Raw genomic sequence first — 10,759 nt, 5'->3', positions numbered from 1 at the left:
TCAGTGCAAGAAAAGCGTGTGTTGCTGCTCTCCGTCTACGTGGAGGCATTACGATCAGCTACAGGGATGAGGCCCCATCTCAAAAATCCCCTCATGTAGAGTAGGGGGAAGCCACTTGACTGGCATGATCCAACATCGTAGAGAACTACACAGAAGCACATAGAAGCATGACCTACAGCAAGGAGGATTGAGCACGCCTACAACCACGACGGGGACCACTGCATCTAAAACTTGGCAACATCGATAGCTAAAAACAGTATGCAGTGTGAACAACGTTTAGCCTTTTGCGGAATTTCGTTGCATTCCTCCCAGCAGTCTCTATCTTTCAAGTTTCCGGGTTAGGTGTGTCAATTTAGTCCATATTTAGACCATGGCAGATGCTGCATCAACATTAGTTCCTAGCAAACTTTCAAAAGACTCACTTTGCGTCCTCAAACTACTACTGAATGCTGACGGCTCTGCCGCCCCCCATATTCTCGTTTGTCCATGGCTTTAACCGTGGGGGCCTCAGTGACCACTAGCCCTGCGGAGAAGCATGCGTCGGGGAATGCCCTAACTAGGTTCTTATACGCACTTGAAGAAAATAATTAATAGAAACTATTGTATTTTGTTTACTTGGAGGATCCGCGAATTTTAAGCATTCTGCCTCGTTGTGGCAGTGGCGGTGTTCTGCTTGGCTGATAGCTGTGTTCCGCCAACCTGCACTCCAGTTGCAGCAGCACGAGCAATTTTCAACCTTCCTTTGTCATCAAAAAGGCACTTCCTCTTCACCATCGTTCATACACAATTTCCTTCCTGCGCTTTTGCCCATTATATTCGTGGGAAGCAGGGTCCTCGTCGGAGCAGCGAGGCTGCCGCCTCACGGTTCGAAGCCCTGCGCGTAAGTGGGTGGATCTTCAGTCCAGGTTTTAAGGGCGGGCTTACTGCTTATGCACCTTACTAGCGTCTACCCATAGGTTTACAGCTGTGCGTCCGCGGCTGTTTCGCCAAACGGATTACCATAAGGCGTCAGCCACACAGACTCAGTTGAGACTTTGGCTGCTCTGAAGCCCGACGGAGTGTTTTCGGGATATTAGTGGTTCTGGCACAACACAGCACTGTAACCAGCAATATCAAGGGGACAGGACGGCGAGGAATATGGTTGTTCGGACGCTGTCAGACCTCCGCAAGGAGGATGAACAGCGTAGTCGTGATATGGAAACGGGTGAGGGTTCTCCCCTGCTGAGAGGTGAGCGGGCTGCAGCGACCCTCCTCTGGATACTGTGGCATCTGTAAACTTTTACGATTGAGTGATGAGCCGCGCTGATCGCTTATGTGTGCTTTAGAAATGTTGACCTAGCCGGTAGTGGGTTCGCGTAAGTGCATTTTCTAAGCACTCTTAGCTGTGCTGAGCAACGTCACTTGACTTCGTAATATCTTTGAACTATTTTTTGCCTTACCGACATCCTGCTCTGTGTGCTATCGCAGCTGAAACGCGCAGTACCGATAGTAACTTGACCAGTGGGGACTCCAGTTCTGTGCGCCGAACGACGGCGCTGAGGGTGCTCGAATTGCTCTTTCCCTACTTCAGGCTACGCTCCTTGCTGCTTCTTATATCAATAGCGGACTGGGCAGTGTTTATTACGACGCTTGCCATCGACTCAGAGATGCCTCTCGTCCCGTCAAGTAAGGCTAGCGTCATGCGCCCCGTCTATTTGCTTGGATACTTTCGTTGTGCATGTTTACTTTTTTACCTGTATTCGTCATGCTTTTGAATATCCACCTCCTGATCCCTAACCTTTCGGCTATGTCCCTGCATTGTTCGTTCTTCCATCTGCCTCTTGCGTTTTTTCTGCCCTCATCTTCCAGTTCCTGCACTTCGTGTGGCTGCTCATTACTAAATTATGCCTGCGTAAGCATGTTGCGTTTTGTTCCCATGTACATTGTTTTCGCCACAGCCGCGATTTTGGTTACCTTCGGAGCTAATGTACCCCCTTTGGTGGCTAAGGGCCAGGTTTGGAGGCTGCTAACGGCAACTTTCCTGCACGCCAATCTCCTGCACGTGGCCTTCAATGTTTTTTTCCAGATGCGGATGGGTTTCGGCATCGAGAGACGTTATGGCTACCTTAAGTTTGCTTTGCTATACGCCGCCTCCGCTGTGTACGGCAACCTCCTCTCCGCTGCGGCTCTTTTCTGTGGAGCCGTGAAAGTCGGCGCCAGCACTGCAGGCAAGCCTTCAGTCTCCATACCGAGCCACTGATCGCAGACTGGGCTTCAGTTCATTCGTAGTAGGCATGCATCCTGAATTGTTGCTAGATGTACAGACACTAACAACCAGTACTTGGTGACCTACGTTCATGGGGAAACTGAGGCTCCTGGGCACATTTAATTTGTATCGATTGACGCATGCATTCGCATTTGCAGAGGAACAGGAGTGTAACTAGCTATCTGCACAAGTGCCTTCCAGCACATACGCTCTGCATAAATAAATATATGTGTGCACTCACATGCCTATCCATTGCGAATGGTTGCCCGTCTCCAACGTGCTTTGGCCTTGGTGCCTCGAATGGGTTAGTGACTCGCAACATCTGCATTTTTTGTACATTCGATTTGTAACAATCATCCACGTTTGTGCATCCTGCCGCGAAATGTTTGAGCCCAGATGGTTGGCGAGCCATAACTCACTCCGCTAGTTAATAGAGACAGCTGCCGCCTAATGGCCTCGGCTTCTGGGTTCAGTGAAAGCAGTTGCCCGGATCCAGTTCAGATGCGTTCGATACGTGAGCTCATTTCGCCTTTTTTTCTGCAGGATTTGGTATGATGGGGGTGGAGATAGCCGAGTTGGCACTTAGCTGGCGGAGGCTGCAGCACCGGGATCGTCTGCTTACAAACATTGTGTCTTTCTTTTTACTTATGGGACTCTTCGCTTTCACGCTTAACGGTGGTTCTATTGACCAGATGGGTCACCTGGGAGGCTTAATCTGCGGTGCGGTACTTGCCCTTTTCAGGGGCTTCCAATCCTTTATCATTCCTCCATAATCTGCTGAAATCCATGGATGACCAGCTCTTTGCTGGTTGCACGCATTTTGTCTTCAGTTACATGTAGTGGAGACGCCAGCAGCATCACTCGCGCACATGGTTGTCTCTGTTTGTTGTGTTGTAGGGTTGTCTCTCGGCTTTCTGTTCAACAAAGATATGCCGGAAAAGCCTACGTGGTGGCATTTTGCCTTTTGGGGCTCCATATTCTTGGTCATCGCCCTTCCTGGGTCGTGTATTCCGGTTATCTTCGCGGTGGACAGGGGCTGCGCTGCATAGGCCTAGCAGGATCTCTGGCAGCCGTTGCACGAGAAGCATCATCATCGACAGCTTCCCAGACCCAAATAACGCAGTGTCAGAGCGCTGTGCTTCATAACGCACCGCAGCGCTGGCGGTGATATTTCACAGCCAGTGGTGCAGCTGGCGCAGTACTCATCAAGAGTAGCATATCGTGGCTAGCCGCCACAGTTTGCCAAAGCAGCCTGTAACGCGAGCCGCAGCAACATTCGTTCATGGAGAAAAGCTCAGCGTGGAAACACTTCACCTGTGCTATCCGGCGGAGCAAACCTTAACGCCGACTTCACAGCTGTTAGTATCCCCGTACACACATGGAAATTTGTGTAAGAACTCTCAAGCATCGGTACTCTACAGTTTGTATTCTAAAGCGAGGCAAACTACCATCCATGTTTCCTTTGGCAACAAGGTGGGATATTTCCAGGAGCTTCAGCGTAGGCTGTCACTGAGTTGTATGTTGTTCACTAGAGAATACTTCGGTGCTCAGGGAAGCTGATTCCCCGCCAGTATTCTGAAGTTTCTGGAGCGCTGCAGAAATCGCTAGACCCAACTATCTACAAACATGGGTACTTAGAGCATACAGCAATATTGTTGAGAAAGTAGCAGAAGAGAGGGAACTTAGATCACAGCTGTGTATGGCCTCTGCCAGTTACCCTTTGGGGAAGTTTTAATACCTCAANAGAGGGAACTTAGATCACAGCTGTGTATGGCCTCTGCCAGTTACCCTTTGGGGAAGTTTTAATACCTCAAGGTGGTGTCAGACGTATAACGGAAGCGCTTAGTGCTGCCTTTCAGAGATAGCCTTGTGGAGAGTGTCTTAGAAGTAGGCATCGGCATTTGCGTTTTGAACATGAAATGCCTTATGTTCTAGATGTGCTTCCTCGTGGGTGCATATGTTGGCTACTGAGGGCCAACTAGGGCCAACTATGTGCTAAACACTTACTCACAGTGTGTAATTGTGTTAGTGCATCAGCAGAAAGGATGCTTGGGTAGGCTCACGTGCAGCGTTAGGAAAAGCTTCCAGAGAAGCCTCATGACACCTTAAGAACCAGAAGGAACGCAGTCGATTGGTGAATCTGCGCACGTGAAATTCCAGATAACGTTTTTGTCCCCTGGACCCCTGAACAGTAAGGCAAAGAGGAATAAAACCCTCCTTGAAAATATTTGGCAGGAGATGATACCCCAGAGTACCTGTGGGCTACCGTTCTGTGNAATAAAACCCTCCTTGAAAATATTTGGCAGGAGATGATACCCCAGAGTACCTGTGGGCTACCGTTCTGTGCTTGCTACTATTCGCTAGCACCTGTTTCAGGCGTCTCTGCCCCCCAGTGGGTGGTAGAGGAGAGTCTCTATACAATTGCCCAGACACGTCTCTTGTGCTTGGTCTGCCCTCATATACCCAGCTGCCTACTGGATAATCATCTATCCGTGTTTGGCTGGCCATGTTAGCAGGTCTGCATAAAGGCAAAATACCTGTGAGATGCTTGTGAACAAATGCACGGCACGGCTTGATATTTGAAGGAAGCATGAGCTTGCGAACAGCAGATCCGTACCTGCTGAATAGCAGAGGTGGGCAAAACATCATGCACGGAAAACCACAGGTAGTCTCTAATATCCATTCGCTCCAGAATTCAAGTGCTGCGCGGGCTGCCCCCGCAGAGACCACGGGAATGTGGCGAGAAATATTGTATTCCTGCTATCCTTCGTCGTCCGCACGGAGCCAATGGCATCCCACTGAGGTATTTGGAAGCCTTCCTTTGCGAGGGGATGCTGGGGACTCCCACAAGGTCTAATGGGTCACGCTCTTGCCTCGAGCTACCAGAACACCCGTCAACTTCTTTGCTGGTTCGTTGCCAGGACGGGGCGCGGTCATCAACTGCAAAGGCATTGGCACCTCTGCAAAGTACGCAGTGACTGCAGCGGCCCTTGGTTGTCAGTCAGATGCCGCTTGGAGCAAGAGCGGCACAAGCGACAACGTAAGGGTCCACCTGTGAGGTAAGCTCCAGCTAGTTTTTATCTGGCCTGCCGCCGTAAAGGAGATCTTGCTGTCTCTGTTTCAGGCCAAAAGTGTTCTTGCTCTGTGTTTGCTGCTCTCACGAGGAGTAACAGTATCATCAGCAGCACAGATAGCAGCAATAGCAACTGCGCATGAGCCCTCCTGTAGTAATCATGTTCGCTGTGCCTCCCTCTCGGCCCGCTGCAAATCCGTCTGCCCACTTGGCTTAAAAGGCACCAGCATCACCCGTTTTGGCATGTTAGCTGAAGCGCCAGTACCCTCTAGCAGCACTGGAACGTAGACCAGAAAGAGAAGGGATGAGTATTTGTGACGAAAAACAAGAACTCTTTCCTAAGCGCCTGTAGCGCCTTGGCCCCGTTGGAATAAAGTGTCCTCTCAGGAGCTGTTCTTTCCCAACCAGAGCTGCCCGTGGATGTGTTTGAGTAATCGAGTAGGAGCAGCGGCCCCTGTCAGCGTCGTTTCGGCTTACATGGGTACTGTGTGTTTCCGTCTGCCTTCGCATTTATTTGCTTACCTACACTCCTGTATCCCGGAGTAGCTGCATCAGGTCGCTTCACCGTCGCTTCACAGCATGAGGAATTGACGTTTTTCATGCCTTCCTCCTTATTTTTACACAAAAATGTAGGCACTTTTACGGATGTATTTAACGTCAAAACATGGGCTGCGCTCGTCGCAGGACTTAACCGGTCACCTTAAAACACAAGCTGGCGATAGCCATGCACATCCTGAAGTTAAAAAAAACTTCATTAATGTGTTAAAATTGTATAGTTGAAGCTCTGGTAAGCAAGCAACGGGCTCCACCGCCTGCACGAGCCGCCATCAATTACTCTTGAGGTCCACTCGTACTGCTCAGGTGCGACCCTTAATGCGTTAGTTAAGGGATAAAATATGGTGAGCATTTTAGTCAAAGTTATGGACTACAGTTAAGGAAAGGTAAGACGGCAGCTTTTTAATCAACGCCATCGTCGCAGCCTTAACCCAGTAATATGCCTTTGCATTTGATCATATTTTTTGTGCCATCGCATTTCGCCACTGCAGAATCCCTTTCATCTCAAAAAAACTCCAGTTTTATACTTTTTTACGTAAAATGAATATATAATTTCATCTCTACAGATATGCATTATAACAACCCCGTGGAGCTTAACAGGCTCCTCCAGGAACAAAGGAAGTTTTACTAGACAGCCCAAAATTCCTGTTTCAGGAGAAACCCATGAGTCTCGTGTGTGTGCTACAGAGCAGCAAGAGAGTTGAAAAACTCCTTAACAAAGAAGGTANAGGTAGTTGATGACGAACGAGTGGCTGAAAAAATTAGTATCATTTTAAGCAGAGGTATTTCTACGGCTAGAGTACTAAAGGAAAAGGAAAAGTAGGTCGCCGTCGAAAATAAGCTATGCACATACACCTCTGGAAATTTCGAATATATGGCAGCTGGAAACCCAAATCGTTAATACGCACCAGGCAGTCCCAGAGACTAAGTCTATTCGCTTGCCATATACTTACTAGAACGGCCACGGGTTGAAATTTATGATCCCACACTGGCTCCAAAGTCAAATATTAGCCAAAAACTGGCCATGATGGAAGAATGATGCTTAGAAAAGCTAAAGGAAGCTTAGTCGCGAAGTTGGGCTCCAAAACTTGCACACGCACACAGTGAGTACAGAGAATGCGCATCCAGGGTGAAAACCGATGCTTTTCGTAGTAGGATGCCGAGCAGATACCATAAGCTATGCCTACTCATCAAACATCCCAGTGTCTTAAGGATGAATCCAACGGACTCTTTCCGCTTCTTAACTACACTGCAAAATCGCCAACTAGTCAGGCATTATTACTTTCTTACTAATAAAAACGCGGGTGCCTAGGTATACAAGCCTCTCCTCCTTTCGCCATAGAGACTCAGCCTCCGTGCAACTCTGTAGTTTCTATAAAATGGGGCTCCGTAAGTTAGACTGTAGAGTCGAGTTGGAAACAACCGGAGAAGTTACTGCATGCTGTGAAGTGTATTCTTTTAATAGACTTTTCTGAGTAGACTTCATGGGAAGCCTTAAACCATCATGTATGATTGACACTCAAACATTATCATTCAAGAATTGTTTAGCATTCGCCGGTCTGGTCCGAGTAAATGATTTTCCAGTAACATCAATTAAATCACATGTCTCCTAGTGCTGAGATTTTACTCAGTGTTTACAAAAGCTAGTATCAAATTGTTCAGGTTTAGGAATACTCATTTCCCGCAGTTCCTCTGCTGGCCTCGCTGCTGCTGCGGTTGCTGCTGCTGCTGCTGCTAGACGTTCCAACAGCACCGTTCATTCCCAACGTAGCTACTGCAGCCCCACGGGCTGCAGCTGAAGCGGGCCCAGCACCGGCATGAGCAGCAGCTGCAGCCTTCACTGCTTCTGGTGCTCCCTGGGGCTGCTGCAACAGCAGAATCGGCGTTTTCCGGTGGTCCTGCATGCATCTGCTGCTGCAGCAGCTCGAGAGAAGCTGCTTCTGCTTGCTTGTAGCGCAGAAGCTCCCGCAGGTAGCCTTCCGTCTCTAGGGCTTTCGCTGCAACTTCCTGTTGCGCCTTCTGCACAACTAGCTGCTGCTGCTGCTGCTGCTGCACAAGCAACAAGCACGTCCTGCGAGTTGCTGCTGCCTGAGCTTCCTTCTCGGAAACTTCCTCCTCCTTCTCTCTCAGCAGACGCTGCTGCTGCAGTAGTTCTCGGTCTTTATCCGCAAGGACTTGCTGCTGTTGTTGCACCTGCTGCTGCAACAGAAGCAGCTCCGTTTCTAGGTGCCGTCGGTGCTTCTCATATTGACGTTGTGCCGCTGCTGCTGCTGTCTGTATCGTCCTTACCTGCTGTTTGAGTGCTGCTGCATCTTGTGCGCTTTGCAGCAGCAGGCGTTGGTCTGTCGATGGCGAGCCTGTACCAGCAGCAGTAGCAGCAGCTGCTGCTACTCCCTCTTGTGCTGCGGCGGCAGAGCGAACAGCCAAGATAGACGCATGGTTCGCTAGCAGCCGGCGATTTTCCTCCAGCGCTGCTGCGTGTGCAGTACAGACATCAGCAAACCACTCATGCTGCAGCAAGTGCTTAATCCTGGTCCTTCTTAGGAAGACCTGGCGCCAGAGCGGCAGCCCTTCTGTTGCTGCGTCTGCACCTGCTGCCTTGGTTTCTCGCAGTGCATCGCATTGTGCTGCTGCTGCATCGGCTGTTGCTGCACATGCTATATCATCAGCGACGTGACGCAAAGCCATCTCCCCGGNGTGCTTGCAAGACTTCCATCTGCGGTCCCATAAATTCAGACGTCGCTATTTCGCCGTTGGAACAGGTGCTGCACGACACAGCCCACGGCTGTTAGTGCTGCTGCACCGTACGTTTCCCCAGGTGCTCGTTTGTCCTTCCTGCTGCAGGGCCTTTTGCTGCTCCTGCTGGCCTTGCTGATGCTCCTATTTTCGCTGCGGCTTTTCTCGTTTCTACGCTTTCCGTCGTTGCAGCTGTTGGTCACCTTTTTGGTGCTGATATTGCTGCTGCTGGTCTTGCCGCTGCTGCTGATGGTCTCGTTCCTGGTGCGACTGCCAATATTGCCCCTGCGGCTGGGGCTAGCGCTTGCTGCTGCTGGTCTTGCTGCTGGTGCTGCTGGTCTCGTTCCCGGTGCCGCTGCCGATGTTGCCCCTTCGGCTGATGCTAGCGCTCACAATCGTACTTCTCCTGTTTGCATATGGGTTTTGCTATTCTTCACTAGATCAGAAGGCGGCGCAAGTGTCTTCGCATGCTGCGGCTCCAAGAAGTGCGAGAGTTGCACTTCCTTTTCCTCTTCTACTGCTGTTGCCGTAGCTGTCGTTGCAACAGTTGCTTCGTGTGTCGGTAGTGTCGTCTTTGCCGCGTGACAGCTCCTATATATGCACGAGGGCAGGTGTTGTGGGGGCCCTCTTGGACCTTCTGGGCTATCCAGGTACGGTGCAAGATGCGTTTGCCGTTGACGGTTTCAATCCGTCAACCAGAGAAGAGTAGGAAAAAGGCAGGCCTCCAAATGACTACTCAATAAAGACACACTGCTCGATTCTTCGCCACAGACAATACCGTTCCGCCGGAGGCTGCCGCTGCTGACACGCCCGTCGCGATAGCCACAGTCGTTGCTGCCGTTGCTGCAGCCGTTAGGCAAACTTCTCGTGAAAACTGCTGTAATTTTTATGTTCTCTGTGCTGCAAGCACACTACTTGTTAGGGCAGGGTGGGTTCGCAAAGGTCTCAGGACATCTGGCTCGACGGGCATGGGCTAGGGTACGGCTGCTCGTCTACTTGTGTTTACTGGCTTTAACGCAGCAAGTCTGGGTTTCCTTTTTGAACAGTGTTCTCTTTCTGCCTTTGCTACACCGGCTACAACCTCTGACAGGGCACTTGAGCTGAGACAACGGACACTCGCAGGTGACCCGTGGCATTTCCGTAGTTTGAAATGAGCGAAATCCAGGGGCGTATAGACAGCTTCCCGCAATACACTTGGCTTCTGGCTACTCGTTTATGCCGCTGCTCGTTTTTAGCAAGGGGAAGGGTCGGAATTTCGCGCCGCTGTGAAAACTGCCTAGGCTCTCGTTGAGTGAGAGGCATTCGGCATGGAGAAGCTAGGCTCGAAAGCTGGGGGAATCTGATTCAGAACAGCAAAAATATGAGACATAAACTCGGTAGAAACAACCTGAGAGGGTTTAGAGACACTTAATAAAGATTAGAGTAACATGCTTTGTGGGATACAATATGTCATGATCAACCCGCGGTAGAAACGCAACCAGCAAGTATAATACTGAAAAGGGAATGCTCATATAGTGACAGACAAAAACCCATCGTGCCACTTGAATAAAGCCGACTACGGGGCTCGAACCCGCGACCACCAGCTTAAAAGGCTGGCGCTCTACCGACTGAGCTAAATCNACTACGGGGCTCGAACCCGCGACCACCAGCTTAAAAGGCTGGCGCTCTACCGACTGAGCTAAATCGGCGGATTTACATGGCACTCCCTCCGAGCTGCTGCAGGAGCAGCTCGAGACACGCTGCTTAGGCTTGCTTGTAACAGGGCAACTGTCGCAGGTAGCATTCGGTTTCAGGCTTTTACTGCAGCTTCCTGCTGCAGCTTCCGGGTAGTTTGCTGCCGCTGCTTCTACTGCAACAGCAGCAAAAGCGACCTGAGAGTTCCTGCTGCCTGAACGCCTTTCACTGACACTCTTTTCTCCTCTTTTAACAGACACGACTGAAACAGGAGTTGCCGTTCCTCCTCAGCAATCACCTGCTGCCGCAGCTGCAGCAGAAGACGTCCGTTTGCAGTTGATGACGTGCTTCTTATATTGACGCTGCGCTGCGGCTCTTGGTATCTGCTGCTTGAGTACTGCTGCACCTTGGGTGCTTTGCAGCTACAGACGTTGTTGTTATGTCGGTGGCGAGCCTGTACTAGTAGCAGCAGCAGC

At 50.4% G+C, this 10,759-nt stretch overlaps 2 protein-coding genes across 2 annotated transcripts; one reads left to right on the top strand and one right to left on the bottom strand.

The window, feature by feature from the left end:
- Positions 1-1,137: 1,137 nt before the first annotated feature.
- On the top strand, positions 1,138-2,239 carry EMH_0008510 (rhomboid family domain-containing protein, putative; the record flags this gene model as incomplete). The annotated part of the gene is made up of 3 exons (XM_013498363.1): positions 1,138-1,228; positions 1,468-1,665; positions 1,938-2,239. The coding sequence occupies 3 exons, from the start codon at positions 1,138-1,140 to the stop codon at positions 2,237-2,239; spliced, it is 591 nt and encodes a 196-aa protein (XP_013353817.1).
- A 5,368-nt stretch (positions 2,240-7,607) lies between these two features.
- EMH_0008500 (WD-repeat protein, putative) lies at positions 7,608-8,561 on the bottom strand (the record flags this gene model as incomplete). The annotated part of the gene is made up of 1 exon (XM_013498362.1): positions 7,608-8,561. One exon carries the CDS (start codon positions 8,559-8,561, stop codon positions 7,608-7,610), a length of 954 nt encoding a protein of 317 aa, XP_013353816.1.
- Positions 8,562-10,759: the final 2,198 nt, after the last annotated feature.

The sequence above is a fragment of the Eimeria mitis genome, genomic scaffold, assembly GCF_000499745.2.
Source record: "Eimeria mitis Houghton genomic scaffold, Emh_scaff337, whole genome shotgun sequence".
Lineage (NCBI taxonomy): Eukaryota > Apicomplexa > Conoidasida > Eucoccidiorida > Eimeriidae > Eimeria > Eimeria mitis.
Note: the sequence above shows the minus strand (reverse complement) of the source record. Positions and strands in the feature narration are given on the sequence as shown.